A 23,232-nucleotide genomic window follows, 5' to 3' on the forward strand; every position below is an offset into this window, starting at 1 on the left:
GGACAATTATCTAAGATGAAAAATGCCCGTTGCTTCCAGCAGTTGCCATTGTATCCCCTGAGAACAAGTTCAAAAATTGGAGTTAGTTGGGTCATCCCTGAGGAGAAATAGGCAGGTAAGGGGGTTATGGGGGTGCTTAGGCATGAAAATAGGCCTTCTGAAGAAAAAAGAAAAGAAAATGGGAGCAGGTTTTAAATCAGGGGCTGTGTAAGGCGCCGACTCATATGATGGACAATAGATAATAAGCACCAATGGTTTAAAAAATAGGCAGGTTTACATTACAGATGATTAGGTTTCGAATAGGGTGGAGGAGATGATTACAACGGCCCATCTCATAGGTTGTAATCACGAAAAAAAGGGGGAAGAGAGAGAGAGAGAGAGAGAGAGAGAGAGAGAGAGAGAGAGAGAGAGAGAGAGAGAGAGAGAGAGTCACTCCTGTCTCATTTCCTTCTTCAGTATCAAGCGTCGTTGCGAAATTTTTTGGTTCAGCAGGAACTTTGTCTCCTTCGGGACGAGTCCATTTACGACGAAGTGTTTACGGTAGATGTGATCATTATGTATGATATGATACCCACAGAGAGAGAGAGAAGTGCTTCAACACAACGCCAGGTCGAAGCTGTACCGAAGACTCAGTCCTAGATAGGTAGAGACACAGTGGGGAAGGGGTTCGGTACAGCTTCAATAAGGCGCGAACCAGGAGTTTTGAAACTTCAGACTCACTCTGTTTATGGCATTTACCCCACCTTTTGCGTATAATTTGTATATCATTGTATTCTAATTCTGTTGGCGTATTTTCTAAAGGCCTTGAAGGCCCTGTACCCCATATATGAACATGATAACCTGTGTGTTTACTTCAAGGGCCTATATAACTGCCCTCAAATTGTGAATCGTCTGTTTCTGAAACCTAATAGCTGTCGGCCCATTCATTACATGTAAGCCCAGTGGCCATCATATATCATAACTAAAAAAAAGAAATGTGTATTTTAATCTTTCGTGTTCGGTCTCCTCCTCCATGACGTACGAAGAAGATAAACCCAGTATTAAATTACATTACTCATGGGATTCGTGGCTTGGCCGGGTTAAACCAGCGATTCTGGTTGTGTGGGAGAATAGAGTGATCCCTAAATGCGTTTGTTGACATTTTCCAGAATCCATGCAGTTAAAACAGACATGTTAGCCCGCCTTCCTCGAAGAGCTGACTCATGAGTGATTGGACGTTGGTAGTGGTAGTACTAGTAGTTGTAGACCAGTAACTTACGTTGACAATAGCCTCACGTACGCGTCGCAAAGTAGTGCGCCGAGACATTGCTTGATTCCGGATGGTCCAGCGTTCTATACTCTCGCTACTCATTTATCTATTGTACAGCAGGGTATATGTAGCTGAACTGTAAATGTATATCTTGTAAACATTGTGGATATTGAAATGTATTTTTCATTATGGCAACTCAACTTTAGTCGAGCCGATTTCAGACGTCCCATTCGGCTATGACGTCAAGCAGGTGGGCGGGGACATGTGATGACGTCTCAGGTGGGCGGGGCGGAGCGTAGGGTCAGACGTTGGCCGGGCTTATTTCTGTAGTGACTGCTGATGGGAGAGTGTTTAGTTAACGTGTGGACTTAGACGTGGAAACACGCACGCTGTGTGCCCGTGCACCGCGTCCTCTGCTCTCAAGATTCTTTGGATTATTTATTGTACTTTTGGAAGTGACATTGACTAGTGTTTTGAACTTTTTCTGAAAGCTTCTGTCAAAGGTGTGTAACCTACCTAGCAACATGGTAGGCGATTTATCGATGTTTTATTGGAAAAAAATATCTTTTTTTTTTTTTACTCCCTCTTTTGTGGATGTCAGACAAGTGTTGGATACACGCAGTGGATTATTATCATGAAATGTGTTTATCGATGGACATTCCAGCCTATGAAAGGACTTTAAAATCCGTGTAGTGAAAAGGTGACATTATACGGGTTGTTTGGCGTCTAGGCTGTCTGTATAGAAGCTACTGCATCGGGGGTTCGCCTCGTAACATCGTAGGATTGTCTGTTTATTTTTGTCTCTCTCTCCAAAAGTTTTATTTTCTTTAGGATATACATTTAATTTCCTTGTAGGATATTTAGTCACGGAGACGTATTTTCATGTGAGGAAACATTGATAGAGGCTATGGGGTTGGGTCATATGTCTATGAGCATATAGCCGACCCCGCCCTCCTCTCGCTCGACTTGGCGGCCCAACACTGGGTCGATGTCGAACATGGAAACCCTTTCTCATCAAGTGATTTCCATATCAGTTCGATCTATCATATACCTCGACTTTCATTCTCCAATGCATTTTGAACCTCAACATTTCTGTCTTTTTTTGTCAATATTATTAATTGTAGGCGATTGTTACACCCAAATTAGATTTATTCTGATCGTAATACAGATTCGTTGATTACCTATGTGTACTGTTAAGTGAATATGAAGGTTATGGCTCTGTATTTCAGTGATATATTCAAACTTTGGCGCTAGTTTTGGAGGCAGGAAGTGTCTGACATATTTGTTGACGTGAGTGAGGCGGGCAGTGAGACGTCAGTGCATTATATGCACTCAAAACTGGCAGTTTATACACGTCACTGTAGCTACTGAACAGTTTATGCGTGGTCATTTATAGTGTTATTTGTTCAATGCTATTATATACTGTATCGAGTAATTTGGTGACAGTTTATTACTTGTGTATTGATGCGAAGTTTGTGTGTGTGTGTGTGTGTGTGTGTGTTGCCAGCGGTTTGTCCATTTATGTATTGGCAGTTTGTAGAGTACAGTACTGAGAGTCTTTGCGTAACTCTACCGGCATTTTATACGTTACTGGCTGGTCACACCCCTTACTTGACTGAGTCATTGTCATTTTGTTTGTGGCACTTTGAAGAAAGTTTCATCTAACTGATGATAGTCACATGTGTTAACGTGTACTTTTATCATTAACGATAATAGTTTCTTGTGTTTTTTTTATGTGCGGGTTTTAGTTACATGACTGTCAGTTTGTACTTTATGGGGTTAGGATCTGCTCGTGAATTAACTAGTTCGTTACGGGCAGTTTGTATGTTGACATTGGCGTTTTCACATCAGTTTTTGATGACAGTTTGTACGTCAAAGTCTTCTAACACTTTACGTACAGTTTGAAAACGCTTGCGACAGTTTACACAACGGGTTACTGACTCTTTAAGAGTCAGTTTATACAACAGATTATATAGACTTTTGACAGTTTATGCAACAAAAGCCTTTTTTTCAGGACACCTGTAACAATTTATGCAACAGTTTACCGAGTGATATACGACTGATCCCACAGTCTATGCAACTGTTTATAGTGTTTTTCTACACCTTTATACTCTATTCAAGATACATATGTAGTGTTTCACTACACAAGCGGTTTATGTAACTGTTTATGAAGTGTGTTATACTAGTTTATGCGACAGTTTATTCAGTGTTTCACAATACTAACACTCGTCTTCCATAACATTACTTAGAAAGGCAATTTTACGTGGTAGGTTCAACTCCTCTTTCGTATAGTTATGCCGGACATATAAGGTGCTAGGTCTTAAACTGCCCGCCGTCTTTTGACTCAGTTGACAGTTTAGAAATGAAAATGTAGAAGGTGATAAACAGGAAAACGTTGGCGTGTTTCATCCTTAGTAGCAGCGGCAGTTACGTAACCATGCGGCTTGAGTGTGTGTGTGTGTGTGTGTGTGTGTGTGTGTGTTTGTTTGTACTCTGGCCATTGAGTAGTTATATACTTTACGGCAGTTACGTTCCTTCTGTTCCTCTCCACTTAAAGCTTGTCACACTATGGTTATATTTGGGGTTAGTCTTGAGAAAGGTACTACAGTATTCCTAATTTAGTCTTTTCACAACTTATATGTCCTCATACGATATGGATCCTATACAAGAACTTAGACAATTGTCCCTCACAACTTCCAGGGTTGTTAGCGAGTGGGTTGTAACAGTTCGGCAAAGCCTCCCGTGTAACGTTGTGACAATGTAGCCAAGACCTTCGCTGTTGTGTAACCTTGGGAGGTCTTGGGAGGAGGCCCCCCCTCAGACGTTGGTCACAATGTGTCCAGTCTGTGGCCAGAGACTCGCCCCTCAGCGAGAGCAGAGATTGATGGAGGGGGAAGGGAAGAGAGATTTTTACCAGGTTGTGGTGTTGGGGGAAGGGGGTGTAAAGAACATCCCAAGACTATCTCAAGGTGTCTTAGAGTTGTGTGGGTAGGGAGGGAGACCCCATACAGTATATTTAGAAGTTATGTTAAAACTGTAAGGGTGGAAGACCTTTGAAATCATCTGAAGGGTTGAGGTAAAAGCATATATATGCCATCTTATACTTCTTCAGTGGGCGATGAAGAAGAAAAGGGAATGTGGTTGGACCGTGAGTTATATACCTCCACTAGGGGAACTTTTTGAGTCGTTGATGTGAGGAGGGAGGATAGAATGAGTGGAGAATGAGTTAGGATTCATCGTGGAAGATGATTGTCGTGAGGTTGGATGATGAGGGAGGACTGGGATGGTGGGTATCTGGTGAGTCAGTGTAGAAGGTAGAGGAGGAAGCTAGTTTCTCGAGGGGAAGATAAGGATGAGGAACGCCAGAGGGGAGATGAGAATGTTGGATGGTTCTCTCTTGTTTTTTTTTCTCTTTCTCTCCCCTCAACAGTAGCTGGGCAAGTTGAGTTGTTGGAGCCTACGTTATTTTTTTTTAATGGAACTTTATAACTGTTTCTTCCCATGTAAGATCTCTCTTGTTTTATAAGTTCGTAAACCTGTATACGGAGGAAATCCTCAAGGCAAGACTTAAGTAAGACGTGTTTCCAATTCGATTTTATTGACACGTCCAATGACGTGGGTAATATGATGGTGAACTCCCTCTCAGATGAAGTTATTCATTACAATCAGAATGCCTCCTATTGCCCGGTTAAACGTAAACAGGATTTGTAGATTATGTCATCTGGAGGGAGCAATGACTCAAGACCTTATGACGTAGAAGGAGTAGTAGTAGTAGGTGGGAGATTGGGGGGGGGGGGATGTGAAGGTGGCTTTGGGAGGCGGGGTGGTGCGTACCCAGGAGGGAGTGAGGGGTGGAGATGGCACATACACACACACACACTGGACCTGGCTGGCACCAAAGTAGTTCATGGTGATATTTATCGTAGGTCTGTGGTCGTCTTCCTGTTTGTCAAAGACAAGACTGTGGGTGTATAGGGGAGGTGGGCGTTGTGGGGAGAGATTTATTGCGGTGTGTTGTAGACGTCGAATATGTCCCCCCCACCCCCTCCCGTCCTGGGGGCATCAGGGGACATCTGTGGTGTCGAGCATGGATTGTGGTGACGTAGGAAAAAAAAGGGAGATATAAGAAAATAAGGAAGGGAACTGTGTACAGACAGACAGCCTGCCTTGTGGGTCTTGTGTTTATTTACTTCTGTTATCGGCCGATGGGTTTGGTAACGAGTGTACTAATGTTGGTCAGTCTGGCTTGGTGATGTGTGCTTGTACTGGTGTTTGGCACAGTAGCCCCCTTACACACACACACACACCCTGGGTGTGGTGACGTGTTTATACTGGCGTTCGGCACTGTAGTTCCTATTTTGGGTGACGTGTGTTTATATGGATGAGCAGTGAAGATCATTGCAGTGCAGAAAGCTGTTGTTGTTGTTTGTTTTGTTGTTGTTTTTGTTGTTGTTGTTGACACGTGTACACTGATGCCTGGCACTGCAGTCCCTAGTGTTTTTTTTTTTTTACACTGGTGCGGTGAAGTGAAGATCGTCTGTGTTTAGTGACGTGTTCTAAGATCACTGGTGAGACATCCATGGAGAGGGGTGGTGGGGGGGGGTATGGGGAGGGAGAGGCTGTGTGACCTTTGGGTGACTTCTGGGAGGAGGAGGAGGAGAGGGGGGGGAGGGTGGAGAACAGTTCTCTCCCAAGCTGAGTGAATGAGTCAGCTGTGGGTGGAGAGGATGGGGAGGGAGTGGGGTTGGGTGGGGGAGGAGGGGAGGGCGTTTCATTGATGATAACCCAAATGAACAAGAAGAAGAAGAAGAACAACGAGTCAAATGACGTTTGCCAAAGTGTGTGTGTGTGTGTGTGTGAGTTAGTTTTTTTGTCTGTCAGCTTTTCAAGTTGTTTGTTGGTAAGTTGGTTTTGTGTAAAGAAAGTCGGAAGAGAGGGGGAGCTGGGAAGGGGGAGGTTATATGAAATGTAACAATAATGTAATTTGTGAGTTATATTTATAAGCTATTGGTTGCTAAGGTGCTTTGAAATCGCTTTTGGCATGAGGCCTGAGTGATGGTGTCAGCGATGATGCTTAAGAGTTGGTGTCAGTGATGGTGTAAGTGGTGGTGTCAGTAATGGTGAAGGATGACGCCAGGAAGGGTAAGTGATGGTGAATGTTGGTGTCACTTATGGTGAATATACGTGTCATTGAATGGTATCAGTGATGGTGACTGATGGTGTCAGTGATGGTGAGCGTTGGTGTTGGTGCCAGTGATGGTGATTGAGTGTTGACGTCAGTGATGGTGTCATTGATGGTGACTGTTGCAGACTGGACGATCTTAATGACTGACCCTCCCTTCTCACCCCGCCTCTCTTTTTCTCTCTCTCCCTCACAGCCCGGCGCCATGGCACTGATGGCGACGACCCCCGACCTCCTGCCGGAGAATTGGCTAGCCCCAACACAGCTCCAACACCACGCCCTCCCCGAGGACATCTGGAACAAGTTCGACATGGAACAGGAGCGGGCCCTCGCCAACCCCGAAGCCCTGGTTGAGAACATTAGCTTCACCACAGAGATGGGGGCCTTCATGTCGACCACGACCAGCGTACGACATGCTATGGGAGTCCTCCCCACCCCACCACACTCGCCTTCTACAGAGCACGACCTGGACGACCTGGTAGCTTCCATACCAGAAATCCTAGAGTCCCCATCGGCTACGCCACCCTCGGATTTCAGCGACATCTTGTCGGATCTGGAAGGCATGGAATCAAAGCCCCTGGGACCCTCAGCGTCTCCCCTGGAGAACAGCTGGGCCTCTGGGTGTTCCTGGTGGCCCCCCGTGGCCGCGCCAGTACCGCAGGAATCCCTCAAGCGGGACATCATGTGGGGAGGAGGGACGTGTTGCACGTCGTTGCTTGACCCTCCGCCCAGGAAGGAACGACAGGTCTCCGAGTGTTCGGCCGACGCGGCGCTCAGGGAAGCCCTGCGACACGACGACATCTCGGACGACGACGACTCTGAGGACAACCTTCCCGACACGCCCTCCGGCACGGATAGCGATTGCGACGCCGACGACCACATGAGCGAGAGCTCCAGCAGCAGCGGCAGCCCCAGGAGTACGAACAGTGCCTCGCGATACACCAGCAGCAGTGCCGTGTTCAGGAACCATAACAGTGCCTCGTACGTACCGCCCTCAGTGAACAGTGAACACAACTATTGCGGCAGAGTCCCAGAACCAGACAGTCATGCGGTTGCAGGCATCCTCACGCCCTCAGACACTGGTAAGTACAACTTCCTACAACACTTCCTACTGGCTTCTTAACAACTCTCACGGTTTACAACCTCTTCTCAGACTCTCTCCGCGTTTTCTCTTCCCTTATCTCTCGAGGCCCTTGAACATTTTTCATAGTTATCTTCATCCCTAAGAAAAGCTAGCATTATGTTTTGACATATCCTTATTTTTTTTCATTCTTTTTGATGCATGTGACATATAAACACCATTTTCCCATGTTTCCCAAACACCAGAAGCACATAAACATGTCAGTTTAATTGGCAGATATCATTTTTATCCTCGTAAAGAATCCATTACGAGTCCAGTTCTTACGTTAGTTGAGTGAATCTTCAGAAAATTATCAAGTATCCATCTGATCAACGCCCGCCAGGAGCGCGCGCGCGCCCGAGAGAGAGAGAGAGAGAGAGAGAGAGAGAGAGAGAGAGAGAGAGAGAGAGAGGAGGGAGAGAGAGCGTCGCTTCCGCCATCTAGTGAGCCCGACGTAAACTAACGGTAGAGCTCCACTATTACCATGACCCAGTGGCGGGCGACCTTACAGTGACTCTCAACTATTTCCCTTTACCAATTCTCCATTTTTACTAGCATACGCGAGGATTTATGTAAGGTTGGCGTAAGAGAAGATATAACATTGACCCAATCAGTATGATAGATCTTATTCTGTTCTAATGTCTCAAAGATTCTGTTTAGTTCGCTTACGACTCCTCATGTCTTAACCTGCAATAATGTTTATGGTTTGAATTCCTTCGTCTTGGAGGAAGGTGGTGGTGATGGTGGTGGTGGTGGGGCTTCTGTGTGCATACATTAGACTGCTGAGGTGAAGGGGGCGAAATGAAGAGTGTTTGTGGATGACTTAAACGCGGAAGCATTTCATGTGATGGACGTATTGATTGACTGATTGGTGATGGACAAGAGTTGGTCAAGGTGAGTGAGACGTCTCTCTCTCTCTCTCTCTCTCTCTCTCTCTCTCTCTCTCTCTCTCTCTCTAGAAACATCTATGCCTTCTGATGATGACAACAACCTGCTAGATCATTAAGTGTCAGTCATCTCTTTCGCCTTCCAAGTTGGATGTCAACATTCCTGTATCCTCGAAGACCAGAACCCACTTTTAGACTTTGGATAGAAATAGTTTTCATAAAGGATGCACCCTGAGTACGTTTTCTTCAGCTCGTGATTTATCTCCCTTCGTATCGTTCTGAGAACGACGCTGAGGTAAGGTACCGGAAACCCCAAAAGGTGGAAAAATAATGATACACGGGTGCTATCCTATGGAAAAAGGGGGGTGGATTGGGGGGGGCTGACTTGTACTTGTACCCCTAAGGAATGCGTAAGATGGAGTCTGTTGTTTACACCCATCTCACCGAACGCTTACTGGGACCTGTTGGATGCATGGAACGCTTGCTGTACTACGCATCAACTGCGTATATACTGTCTGTGAGGAGGGTTCAAGAACCCAACATATTTCTTTTTTGGTTCTTGTTTAGAGGAATGAGCGGACCCCGAAGAGATGTCTTCGAAGGAGCCTCTCCATCACCTTAATTGATTTCGAGATGGACTTCAAAAACCAAAAGGAAATAGACCTCTGGGCGTTTATTAGTTGTTCTTGGGAAGAGGCCAAATGCGGGCATCCAGGAAATGGCGAGGTACGCGGCGTGGTTGTGCTTTTGTATTCCTACCTCCATTGAATATAGCCAGCGTCTCGTACCAATCTAGCTCCATCCCGGATCTTCTCGGGGGAAATTTATATATTACTTCATTCGCCGCAACGACTGATTGTTCTCCGGTAGCCATAAGACGCAGTTGGAATATGTAGAAAAGAGGAAAAATCGATGCCAAAAGACTTATTTCATCTGGCCGATTTCTTTCCCGCAACATCCCACCTTCTCGTCTCTTTCCCGCGCTGGCTGCTGATTGGCCCTTTCGTCTCCCGAAGGAAGGCGCCTATTGGTCCATTGTCCCACATCTGCCACCTTGAACGCGCTCCATTGATGCCACTTCGGAGGGTTCACCCTCGGAAAGCCTCGGACATGTATTGATTATTTGCTCCTCTCCTCGCGCGTCTAGGTTGAATTTTGCCCTGTTTTAGCAAGATCCTCGATTTCTTTTTTTTTTTTTTTTCCTTCATATGGAGGTGGAACACCCCCTCGTTATGGGTTCGTATTTCAACTTATTTAGTTTCAAACACTTTCAAGGTTGGAGTTCTATTTCAAGACACACGTTGATGTTTCTCAGGTCTGGGGGTTTCGGGGCTTTGAGGTGGGTGTCGGAACCTGAAAGACAGGTTGATGCTCATTTGTCTTTAGTGTCCGAGAACGTGATCAAAAGACTACAAGATCTTGCATTTCTCCTAAAGCCCCCCTCCCCCACTCCTGCTGTAGAGAGAGACAGAAAGTGTGTTACGTAAAAAGTCATTATTTTTGTTCCTACACCATGAAATTATATACATACACACACCCAGCTGCCCCCTGCACGGCAGCGTCGTCTCCCTCCACCTCACACTTACGACAAAAGCAAGGGTGCCAGGCTCCCTCAATCGCTTGCTGTCGAGTTTCATTGTTGACACGACGTATGCAAATGAACCCCCGGCGGAGACACCGTCGATTAGCATTCTCATCTTCCTCCTGCCCCTGGATGCAAGGGGGGGAGGGAAGGGGGGGGTGGTTAACAACAGCATCGCTCACCTCCCCGTCCCCTTAAAGAAGGACTCGAGACTAGTACCATAAGGACCTCCGCGAAAGGGAGGGGATGTAAAGAAGGAGAAGAAGAAGAAAAAAAAAAGAAATATGAATAAAAAGCCGTCTGGGAGAACAATGTGAGGGCCTTACCCCTCCTCTGTGGGGGCCCCCTTCTTCCACCCGACCCGACGCAAAAGAAACTCTCCCAAGTGCAGGGGGAAAAAAAAAAAGGAGAAAGATATGAGAATCCCGTTTCCGGGGCTGTAGAGTGTGAGGTTGAGGCAAGTTATCAGAGCAGAGGAACCTGAGGTGGATGACCAGTGTGTGTTGTGGTTAGTCGTCCTACACACCCCCCATTCCATCACCATCATCATCATCGTCTACCCCCCCTGGAGACGTGCCCTTCACCCCCTGCAGACGTGCCCTTCACCCATACTCTCTCACTCAAATGCTTCGTCTATGTGTAGGTCATAAATGATTTGAGAAACTCCTCCAACCCTTGTATTGGCGCGAGGAATGACCCTGCCTGACATTGGGCAAACACCACCCTTGACCCTTGACCCAGTCTGTTGGTCTCTGTAGGTCATACCCTGACTTAACACATCCTGGACCTTCGACACCTCATGATTTTCTGAGTGACTCGTTTAAGGATCATGTCTTCCTCTTCTTCACTAACTTCTTAATTCATGTTCTCTCTAGTTTTCTCGTCCGCTCTCTCTATTCACCCTCTCATTTAACATGACCTTATTCCTTCTCTCCCTCGTCCTTGCCTCAGCCTCTCCACCTCTCCTTCAGGTGTCTCTCTCAGGTTCGTCTTTCTTCCACTCTCTCCCCGTGCCCTTTCTGCCGTAGGACTTTTTTTTTTCCTTTTTTTTTGGCGCCATCACTCCTCCCTCCTTTCCCCCTGTGAGCGCCGAAATTAAGCATCCCTGCCCTCGTCATTTTCCTCTCCCTCCACCTTCCGTCATTCTGTCTCCCGTCCGTCCCTCCCGTCGCTCTTCTCCTTCGTCTTCTGTCTGCACTGACGGGTTTGCCACTCCCATGCCATATGACAGGTGGGTAGACTTAGAGCACAGGAGGCCGTCCCCATACGTCCCTTTCAAGAATTTGATTTAAAAAAAAAAGGGGGGAGGAAGGGAGGGGGGAGAGGCAGGTCTTGAGGCCTAACTTGGGGGGAGGGGGGGTTACAAATCATGGCTTCAGTGACCTCCATACTCCCGCTATCCCTTTCATATCCCCCCCCCCTCCTTAACCCCTCCTCACCCTTCTTTTCTCTCCCCGTTCCCTCCTCGCCCTGCCTGATTCGGGCCATTGTTTCGGGCCGGCGGGTGACCTATTATAGGGTGGCCCTCTGGAATTTGTCGTTGAGGACGTAGTTGGTCCGTCTTTATGTTAAGAACTCGAGCGACATTGAGGAAGGAGAAGGAAAGAGACGGTGGGAGGGTGGGTGTTGAATGGGGACAGGGGGGAGTGAGGGAGGGAGGAAGGAAGGAAGGAGGAGAACCGTGAAAACGAAGTGGGTCCTGAGGGTTTGGCTGAGAGTCGTCAAAGCAGTGTTCCACTCCATGGAAACGAAGAAGTCAGCAATGAGATCTCAAGGGACGTAGATCGGCAATTCCTACTACAGGAGGAAGTCGAGTATATCCGTCCAGTACCCAGTGGAGGCTACAGATCCACCAGTTGAACTCGGGTCATTCAAACTCACCCTCGGTCCCTTTTTCTATCACTTCACCACCACCTACTCCTTCTACTTCTCCATCGTTCTCCCTCATTTTTATATTTTCTCCCCCTCCCTCTGTCCCTTCTCCCTCCACTACCTCAGGTCTCCCCTCCCTTCAACCCCTCCACCCGCCACCCCCACGTTGGACTACATCATTCACTGTCGTCTGCCTCCTAGTGAGTCTTCTCTATTATTTGTCGGGCGTTTAAAGGCGACCAGCTGGGGCGTCCCAGATAATGGAATTTGGCAACCAATATCTGGAGTCCAACAAAAGTGCCTGAAACAGGTTCGTTTGTGAGAGGTCTTCTGAAATGGATGATCCGTATTAAGGTCTGAAATGGATGCTCAGTGTGAAGGTCTTCTTCAATGGGCAGTTACGTATTAAGGTCCCCTGATACAGCATGTATTTAATAGATCATCTGGAGTAGATTGACTGTGAAAAGCCCTCTTCCTACGGGTCATCTGTAATCGATTCTGTTAAAAGATAGGTCATCCCTTGTAATCTGTGACCTACCATCGGTCAGCCGAGATGGTTCATTTGAAATCGTTCTCCTGGTGAGCATTTTGTGCAAAAGACCATAGAAAGTTACAAGGAAAATCTATGAGTTTAGTCATCAAACTCAAATGATTTTCTGTTGCATTTATGTATTGAAATTCATTTTGGTTCTCTATCTCTTCAAGAGGTGAATGACAGTGAGGCCGAGTCTTGCCTATTATGCAGAGATGTTGCCAGATGGTTATTTTTTTGGCATTATAGCGCCATCGTCTGGGAGAATTAAGGTTTAAGAAGAAACATTTCAGAGAGAGAGACGCTTGGCCGTACACAGACCAGACGTGGTGTCATGTCATTGAAATTCAAAAAGGGGGACGTCTCACGGACGTTCACCCCGAGAACGCCTTCAGTGGAGCGAGGATCTTTATGGCAACAGTGTGGAAATACAGTTGGATCCCTTCGGTAGCTGACGTTTACCAATCAGAACATCCGAAGACGAGTCCTTAGTGGTATTCATTGGCCGAATTTGCACCACCGACGGGGCGCTGGCGATATTTAGAGTAGACGCTAACAATACCGCCGCGCTCTCCCCTCCCCTTCCTCCCGCTCCGAGAGTTAAGATGGGGAAGAGGAGGAGGAGGAGGAGGAAGAGACAAGAAACGAAGGCTTCACTAACGACCTCTGTTTTGTCGTCTGCTGGCGGGCTGGGAGAGGGACGTATTCCGTGTGGTCCTCTGGCGGGGAGACAAGACTCACCAGTGGATCACCGGAGACTCTCGCCCCACACCGTCATCCTTCCTCAAAAGTACAGCTCGAGACGACACGACGTCAGTTCTAGGTGTCGTATTCAGGAGGAAGTCGCTAGTAGGCTAGTCCTACATTAAGGCATCAGACCTCTAGATGGGGCGGCATTATTTCTACAAAAAAGAATGTCTTGAAGCGTACAAACGCATCTCTTGCATCATCATCATCATCACCGGCAGAAGACCTTACCGCGTATTCCTATCAAGCGTCGTTCCCTTTTGCAGGCGTCGGCGTAATCGCTGTTAAGAGATAGCGACACACCTCTCTCCTCTCTCTCCCTCCTCCCTCCACCTCCCTCAAGGGAGACATTCCTGTTGGAGTACGAACCACCGCCCTTGTCTTCTCCCTCTCTTCATCTGGCAAGATTTTCTTCTTTTTTTTTTCTCCCCGGCGGCAACTTTTCAAATCCCTTATCGCCTCCGTGTTCGCGTCACGCGCCTCGTCCCTCCAAGGTAGCGTCAGAGACATTGTTCAGTGCACAACTGTTGTTCTTTGTGTGTGCGCTCTCTTATCTGCCACACTTTGTCCGCCTGATAAGATAAGGCTCGGTGACCCCTCAGGAGTGTTATCATCCTCGGGGCTCACCTTGTAGTGGTGATACTTGTGAGAGGAAGAAAGAGGACCCGCCCACCAGTCCTGTGAGGGGTGGGGAAGGCAGGCAGGCAGACACGCCCCCTTCCTTACGAGAGGGGCACAGGACCCGCCCCACTTCCCCCTGTGAGATGGATAGACCCACCCACTTCCCTGAGAGGGGGGACAGGACCCGCCCATCGTCCCTGAGAGACGAGAGACCCGTCAGTCGTCTTTGTGTATGTGTGTGTGTGTGTGAGAGAGAGAGAGAGAGAGAGAGAGAGAGAGAGAGAGAGAGAGAGAGAGAGAGAGATCCGCCCAGTCTTCTTTTCTGTGAAGCTTTGGTCTCTCTCTCTCTCTCTCTCTCTCTCTCTCTCTCTCTCTCTCTCTCTCTCACACACACACACACACATACACACACACACGCACTCTGATAAGTTATCTCAACAGTAGATCGGTTATCGCCCTCTTCCCCCTCTTTTTTTTTTCTTCTCTCTCTCTCTCTATTACCTCAAGAGGTTATGACCCTCTCCCACCCCCGGTGTTGTGGCCTTTTTCGACACGATCGTCCGTCCGTCCGCCGCGCATCGTCTTCGCCCCGCCGAGGTACACACGACCGAACGCACTCGACATTGAAAGTCGTACTCACTGGCTCCTTCTCCCAAGACCATTATGAGTGACGTCACTGATGCTATGACAGATCACAGAACTCGCGACCTTCCATGGCTCGTCAAGCCAAAGTGGGTTCCAGTGCCTTTCAACATATAGGTCATCCGCTTCGATCTACCAGCGGATCGGGTCAATTAAATATTTCTCTCCTGTTGAATATCCCAGGAAGGAACGAGTATAAAAAAAAAAAACACCCCAGGGGTAATGTTACCAGCTCATTCCTACTGGGAAAGAAAGCGTTTGTATGTCAGTTGATAGAAGACTTCGTCGCGTTTGTAGTTTGCTGCTGATGAGAAAAGTTGTGTCGCATGGGAAGATCGTAGAGAAAGAAAACGAGGAAAAGAGTACATTGCGACCGTAAGCAGAGTCGTAAACAGAACCGAAAAAAAGAATCGTGTGTGTGTGTGTGTGTGTGTGTGTGTGTGTGTGTGTCGTAGTGATGGTGGTTAGGGTGGTGGTTAGTGGTGGTGGTGGTAGCGATCTCGTCTGCCAGATGAGAAGATATAATTAAACTCCCCCACCTCATATCCCCCCCCCCGTGTAAGAGAGAGAGAGAGAGAGACACACACACACACAAAAGGGAGACTAGTGGAATGCAGGCAAAATTTTTTGGGGAGCTCTGGTCTAAAGAACGCGAGGTGGTGCTGTGAGGAGGGGGTCGTCTTGGCTTTTCCCTTCTTTTTTGATCCCTGGGTCTTAGTCTGTGGGTGTGTTGTGGCCGCAGCCCCTGCTTTTCTATATATATATATATATATATATATATATATATATATATATATATATATATATATATATATATGGTAGATGACATGTAGTACTTGAAGAACTTTCTTTTCTTTTCAAGTTACAGTGGGGGAATGTCTGATCGTGACAGATTGTCAAACGGACTGTTGGGCAGGGGTGAGGAGGAGGAGGAGATTTCAGGGAAGGATGAGCTTATGATTGATTCAGTGAGGAGACAGGAAGAGAAGGGAGCGGAGAAGGGGGGCGCTAGCTAGAATGTGTCGTCTGGGAGAGTGATAGGAGAAATGGAAGTGAGGGAAATGACTGTGGATCTCTAAGCGCGCGCGCGCACACACACACCCAGCACCAACCATCCCATATAGTAGAGTTCGTCTGAGTCGCCGACACCCGCCCCTCCTTCAGTACCAATGCACTTAACTCCTCGGGACGAGTTGTCTGGGCCCCTTGTCTTGAAAATGGCCATTAACGCGGCGTAGCGGAGTAATTGGCTGGGGAAAAACTCGCCAAATTAAGCGTCGAAGGGAAGGGTACTAATACAAGAGATGGGGAAGAGTGCGTAAGGTAATTAGAAAATGGAAGGGTTTTGTGGGTAAATATAAAGAAACTGGGAAGGAGTTAAAGATGAAGAAACTTGGAAGTGCACATCTTGATGTTAATGTTTATAAATCGAAGTAGAAAACTGTGGGGAGACGAGGAAAGAAAACGTTTAAGGGTATACTTACCTGAATAGATATACTGGGCATGAAAGTTTATCGAAATTAGAAATGTGTGGAGCAGTATACAATCGTGAGTACAGTACTGTACGTTTCAGTGAAGAGGAAAATGGTGAGGCGACAAAGAGTGGCACTAACAAACCACTGATTAGACAGACAGACATTCATCGATACAGACAGATAGCCAGACAGACGGAAGAAGAGACGATGACAGATACACTGCCACAGACGAGAGACTCTTAGCCTGAGAGACTGAACCGTGTGTTTTGACTCCTCTAATTGCCAGCACTCTGTCGCTACGGACCTAAAGTATGTTTACAGACCCATTAAGCCAGGCCCTATGTTGACTAGCGAGGCTACAGGAGGAAGCTAGCGACGCGTCGTGGGCTTTCTTCTCAGAGCCACCCTGTCTAGATTTCCCTACCTCCTCCTCCTCCTCCTTCTCCTCCTCTTCTCCTCACTCCCTCAAGGGCTGTATCGGAGGAGGGTCGAGTCTCGTACGGTAATGGTGGTTGCGTCAGTGATGGTCGTTGACTTATCTCTTGATTGTAAGACCTGCTTGGATATCTCGTGTGAGTTGATTATTAATCTATTCGGTGAAGATTTCTTCGCTCTGTTTTATCTCGTGTGATTTACAATGGCGATCGTAAAAAAAAAAAGACGTTACATTTATGTCGATCTGTAAATCATGTCTTTCCCCTCCGTTCTGTAAATCAGTTCCTCCTTCTCTTCCCCCCCTCCCTCCCTTCTCCCCTCGCTGCCCAGAACACCTCAACAATACACAGTATAAATCCCCCTTCCCTCCCCTCAGCCTCCCCATACCTTCGTGGCATCTAACCCCTGTCTACCCCCCCTCTCCCAGAACCATCACCCAACCCCTCTCCCTCCCATACCCTACCCTGCCCCTCATGGCCAATAATACTGCCACTTTTGACGTCACGCCACCTCCTCGGCCCTCGGGAAGTCTTATAATTCAGTTCTCCTCCGCATCCTTCCATTTTTTTTCTCTCTCTCTATCTGTCTGCCTCGGGCCGTTCCGTTGCGTCTGCTGGTCAGCATCTGCCAAATGGTAATGACCTCGGCTGATAAAGGGCGTGTTAGTGGCAATGACCCCAGGTGATAGGGGGGTAATGGCAATGACCTCGGCTGATAAGGGGAGGGAGGGTGGGAGTGGGGTTGTGTGTGCATTGGCAGTGACCTCAGACGCTGGCTGGCACTCGACCGGCTCAGGAGAGAGTCCGCGCCTTGCAAACGAATCACTGACGTAAGGTTCTGAAGTGTGGCCCTGAGGGATTGGGGCTTCGGCATTCCCTCCCTCTCTCTCTCTCTCTCTCTCTCTCTCTCTCCGAAGCTGGTCATATGTCGTCGTCGTGTGTGTGTGTGTGTGTGTGTGTGTGTGTGTGTGTTTGGCTGTCAGCTGACCTGAGGCCGGATGGGAACAGTTTGATACATCAAGTGGCCGATACACTGAAGAGGTGAATGACGTGATCACATGTATTCCATACTGAAATGTGTACTGAAGAGATTATATATATATATATATATATATATATATATATATATATATATATATATATATATATATATATATATATTGAATAGGGAATGAGATCTTGAGTAAATCTCTGGACGTCGTTTGAGACTAAAAGAAAATGGATCTTAAATCTTAAAAGAACATCAAGTCAGGCAGACGAACGAGATACACGACTTGACTCCTGCATATCCTCGCTCGACGTACGTCCTGGTGAATCCACTCCTGACGCGGACGTTCGTGAACCCTGCTGGATCCTTCTCTTACGTGAGATTATGCGAACGCTGCGTGAGAGGACGCGACTTTGAGACGTGTTTGATGGAGCGTGATGTACCAATAACCCAAGCCATATCTTGCGCTGGAACCCGAGCGTTGCGGGGTACAGACAGTGGTACACCACAACAGGGCGACCACACGGGCTAATAATCTACCTCTCCGGTAACGAGAGGGAACGTAAAAACGCCCCTCTAACCATGTTAAGTAAGAGTTATCTTATCCTCTTCCCGTTGGTTCGACGCACTAAAAATCGTTTCGAGTTTCTTGCCCCGCAGCAGAAATCTACCCCTTCCCCCCGTCCCCTCCCCTCCCCCTTCTTCCCCCTTCCTGCCTGCCGCCGCTCTAGACGAGTTTTTTCCCCCCGGGGGAGAGGATGGGGCTGGTGGCACCCCTGAGAGACGTCTTGGGCATCTTGGCACCCACCTCGTCTGGCTCTCCCGGTGCCAGCTGAGTGTCGCCATCATAGCATTTAGTGCCAAGTCGTCCCCCTCCACCAACACTACCCTCCCCACCTCCCCTCCTTTCTCCCCCCCCCCTCCCTCCGGATCCCCTCATCTACCCAGCCTCTCCCATGTTATGCGTCCGTTTCGTACATCCATCTACGCTTCTCTGCTTGTAGGACCTTCCCCTAGCCAGAGGGACGTCTCGGAAGCTATCTGAGCCAGCACACTCGCTGGCAAGGGAGCGACTACAGCATCTATCCGTGTGTCTTTCCCCTGGTGATGCCTGTCGCTGGGTCGTGGCTGGGAATGCCAGCCTAGGAGGAGCCTGAGCTCGTGGCACGAGAAGAACGCGACACCGGGGCCTTGCACCTCGGCGTCCCCTCTTATAGTATTCTTTAGTTATCCCTTCGTGGGGTCTTGCGCGACGGCGGGCGACACCTCACCACACAAGCTTGATGCTCCTCAGGTATTGACCCAGAGTAACGGGGCGCCTTCATGGCCTCGAAATAAAGCTGGAATATCAAATACCACGGATGCCGGTAAACATACAGTTTGTCCTCTTCCTCCTCCTCCTCCTCCTGCGTTAACCCCCCTCCCCCCCGCCTCTCGTTTTCTATACGTATGATTCACTTGGCTGGGTGACCGCGGGATCGCACGGGATATTAAAATATCATTACCAAACTCCATTAATCTGGCCGACGTCATCATAGCTTGGGCGTATATCAGCGTCGATCGGAAGTCTGGAGTCGAACTCGGAAGGAGGCTTGGGTAGAGAGAGAGAGAGAGAGAGAGAGAGAGAGAGAGATGAGGGGGGTATGTTAAAACTAGACGACGGGACATGTTTGAAACTCAATGACTCTTGGGGGTTAGAATGAAGAGGTCTGTGGGGCCTGGTTGTGGATAGGGAGCTGTGGTTTCGATGTATATTTGACAAGACTGTCAACTGACAGTGATACAGCCTCACAAAGGTGACTTTCCAGTCACGTTGCAACCTCAAACTGTTGGAGTCCATCAATACACACACACTTATAAACAAGTCTTAAAGATTATGTTCATGTGTTATTCTGGAAGTTAAGAATCTTGACAACCATTGCTAATAAAAAAATCCTCCTTTCTCTACAGAAGATGAAGTGGATGTGGTCTCCTGCACTGACCAGGCCGATATGACTGCCAGCCTCGCCTCCTCCTTTAACTCAAATGCAGCCTCCACCTCCACCTTTACCTCAACCATCTCCACCACACGCCTTCAGGTCCCGTCCAAACGCTCCGTCTATGTCAAGCGACAGCTCCAACTGGTCATCCAAGAGGCCAGGAGGAACCGACAGAATCGGGCATCAGGTTCAACGTCATCTGAGAGCGATGAGACTACCAGTAGCAGTAGCAGCAGCAGCAACAGATTTGTCTCCGTCAAGATCAAGACTCAGGGGAAGCCTGCTGCCTACACCAAGCGCATGAGGGACTACCACTCTGAGGTGAGTGTATGAGGATCGTCAGAGCTGAACTACTAATCTTCGTCATTTGACTACAGTACCGTGAAAGAGGGGACATGGAAATGATTTGTTGTACTCTGAATGCTACATGTAAAGATTGGGATGTCTGCAAGGTTTCATTTGTGTTGTATTCAGTTAGAATTGAAGTTACTGATAGCTTCTTTCACTTCAGGATGATTTAATCGTGATCTCTTTTCCTTGGGGCAGGTTATCAAATCAACGAAACACCGACGAAGGAATCGTGGTGAGTCTGACGAAGGGCGACGTTCTGTACACAACTCCCTGGAGAGACAGAGAAGAGTTGACTTGCGCAATGCCTTTGAGTACCTCCGCCTCCTTGTACCTGACACCAAGATCCTGGAGAAGGCTCCCAAGGTCCAGATCTTGAAGAAGGCAGCGGAACACTGTGAATACCTCCAGCGCACTGAAAAGCGGCTACTCAGACAGAAGGAAGAGTTGAAAAAGCAGTTTGAAGAGCTCCAGCAACGGATATCACAGAGTAGTTGAGATGGCGTTTAAGCCGCTCATCTGTACAGTTAGTTATAAGCCAAGAAATGATTTAAATTGTATATAATTAGTATCAAGGATATCAGTGGAGCATAAGAGAAGAGAGTACCTTTTCAGACTTTGATATAAGCAGCCTTTATTGTATATGTGTGATATTTTGAGTGCCTATTTGTTTCCCCCCTGTGCTGCACGTAATGAGGCGAGCGGTCAGTTCCTCGTTGACTTTTAAGGTTGTCACACTGTTCCAGTACCTCTGCCTAGCCTCCTACAGCCCATTACAACTGTCAAAGTTAAATTTCATGGTGGTAACTTGAGTAAGTTGTGGACTGAAATTGCAGAGATTTGGGTTTCCCTAGTGTGAAGTGAAATTTAAAAAAAAGTTTCAAAAGAAATTTGAATATTCATTATGCTTTTTTTTTTCTTATAAATCTATTATATTATTAAAGTTTTGGATGAACTGGTCTACTACAGGTATTATACCAAAGCAAGTATGAGACTTGTCTGGAGTAGAGTGTATCTTTCACCATAAGTGTGAATATGAATCAGTTATAACTCATTTGAATGTTCCTTAATATATATATATGTATATATATATATATATATACTATATATATATATATATATAAATATATATATATCTATATCGCTTGCCATGATCCTAGAATACAATGCAAAAAAGGCGATGAATGTGTGTGTGTGTCTGTCTATCTGTATGTATGTGTGACTGACGATTTTTTCTCTCTTAGAGACGACAAAATGATATTCTAAATTCAACATAGAGCATTTTTCAGAAGGCTTGCTGTGATTACACTGGCTCTTATGCCTGCATCTTAATGGTCATATCTGCACTTAAAAGATGTTTCTACATGCGACACTGCAATAGAGAAATTTAAAAGCACCACTGAAGTAGTAAATCTTTCAAAACTGTTATGTGTTCTCAACTCATGATACTGATATTAGGAATCAAATGTATGGCAGCCATTCGTGAAGTACCTAAGGTCATTTGGACTGGTTATAGACAGTCTTGGGTGACTACAGATGAATGTAAAACACTGATTGAAGGGCTTTAAATAAAAATATCTTATCTGGCAAAGCTTTAAGAGAGTAAGCTCGTATCAGTCTGTATGTCCTTTTGTCCTCAGCCTTCCTTTCTTGACAAAAATGTGTGATTGGCTAATGTTTTAACCAATCCTTCTCCCCCAGAAATGTATGGCTGGTTCTTGTCTATATGATTCTCACATGTCTAGTGGCAGACGAATAAAAGACATAAAATCGTGGCTTTTCTAGCCACGTGTAGAGTATAGCAGAGTAGACAGACGCAGGTGACACTGTTTAATGATTTTGGTCGGTATGTCATGTTTCAAGAATGGTGATATGTCTCTGTAGAAGCCATGAGCTTTATCAATAAAGTAATTTATCAAAGGGGAAAAAAAAGTGAGGATCTTTGCTTAAATTTCAAGAGAAGGGATCCTCTCTGCATTCATATTAAAACAGGAGGATCTTAACTTTACAAACATAGTTTAAATGTAGGAAGAATCCTCTTTTCATTTTGTGTTGAGGGTGGGGAGATACTGTTTTAATGTCCCTGACTGAAACGGTAAATGACAGTGCCACAGAATCCATAAAAGATGTCACATGCAACATAATGCTCAAGAAAATTAGTCGAGGGTTCAATATTTGATTGCATTGATGAATAAAAAATGAACTTGATGTTTTGAATTTTGTAATACCATGGCCAATATCCCTTTTTTTTTTTTTTTTTATCTTACTGAGGTCTTGTTTCATGTAAGTTTAATGAACCCCCTCCTTCTCATTGCTCAGTTTTGTACTTAAAAAAATGTGAAATGAAGATAGAAATTGTAACCTCTCAACAATAGACATAGACAGAATCAAAAAAAATAGAATTATGTGTATGTAAAACATCACTTGGTATTTTGTGAAGAAACAGTTACTTAATTCTTGTTCACACCCAATACCTCATTGTCGAAACGCAATAACTTTTGATTAGCTCTGAGAACAGAGACGTTTGTTCACACCTGTACCTCAGGTGGATGAGGCCAAATGAGACATATTTCTTCCAACACAACCTAAAAATGTCATGTCCTGTGCTATTGAGAAAATATCCAAAGGATCTTTTCTTATTTTTTTTTCTCTTTGGCTTCATTCATCAGAGTTTCTCCCATACATACACATCGTAGAACTGTATATAGTAGGTCTTTGTACTTTTTACAGATTTTTTTCACATATGCTTTGCTATATATATATAAAAACAATATGAGCTGATGTGCCCATTCAGTAAACTTAGAATGTTCCACTTGGGGGTTTGGTACGGAAAGTAAAAATATATTTTTTCACATTTTCAAGGTAGCATTAGTATGTGTCTGATATTTGGTAGTGTTGTACATAGGCCATGAAGCACATCAGTTTCATATTGACCCATATTATTCCTAGCCATGTATTTATAATGAATGTACAAATTTTTGGCCTGTTTTTATAATGTAAGTTCAAAATTATTATTATTAATAATAATATTATTATTATTATTGACTTCTATTTCAAAAATCTTCAGCTGCATGCCATTAGATGTTCCAGTTGAATATTTTAAAAGTTGTTTTGAATTTTTCTCAAGAAAATTTCATGAGATGTAAGCCAATGAGGCCAAATTTATTTTCTAAAAATTTTTGACTTCATTTGCCTTTATATAAAATTTAATTACGTTATAAGATTTGCCATTTCTTACTTATAAGTCCAAAGTGTTATTTGATTTAATTGAAAATTGTTTTTATGAAGAAATTTATTCTGTACTTTATTATTCGAAGTCATTTATATAGCACAGTGTTACAAATTTAAATATACCATCTATATACGATATTCAAGTCTATTATTTGCATCCCTTTTTTCTCTTAAGCTGGAAGAGGATGACTGCAATTTTAGGTTATATTTAGTCCAAGTACCATGAAATGATATACAGACATATATGGATAAGACACCATGTGCTTGTGTTACATAAACATGGAAATGAAGAAGTATGTTACAACTCTGGTATAAGGGATAGATATGAAAGTATCACTTCCAA

At 45.8% G+C, this 23,232-nt stretch overlaps 1 protein-coding gene across 1 annotated transcript; it reads left to right on the plus strand.

Annotated features, from left to right (window-relative positions):
- Window positions 1–1,598: 1,598 nt before the first annotated feature.
- On the plus strand, window positions 1,599–23,027 carry LOC139758335 (uncharacterized). Its single transcript, XM_071679618.1, has 4 exons — window positions 1,599–1,752; window positions 6,628–7,513; window positions 19,282–19,631; window positions 19,857–23,027. The coding sequence occupies exons 2-4, from the start codon at window positions 6,637–6,639 to the stop codon at window positions 20,154–20,156; spliced, it is 1,527 nt and encodes a 508-aa protein (XP_071535719.1). The 5' UTR covers window positions 1,599–1,752; window positions 6,628–6,636; the 3' UTR covers window positions 20,157–23,027.
- Window positions 23,028–23,232: the final 205 nt, after the last annotated feature.

The sequence above is a fragment of the Panulirus ornatus genome, chromosome 30 (assembly GCF_036320965.1).
Source record: "Panulirus ornatus isolate Po-2019 chromosome 30, ASM3632096v1, whole genome shotgun sequence".
Lineage (NCBI taxonomy): Eukaryota > Metazoa > Arthropoda > Malacostraca > Decapoda > Palinuridae > Panulirus > Panulirus ornatus.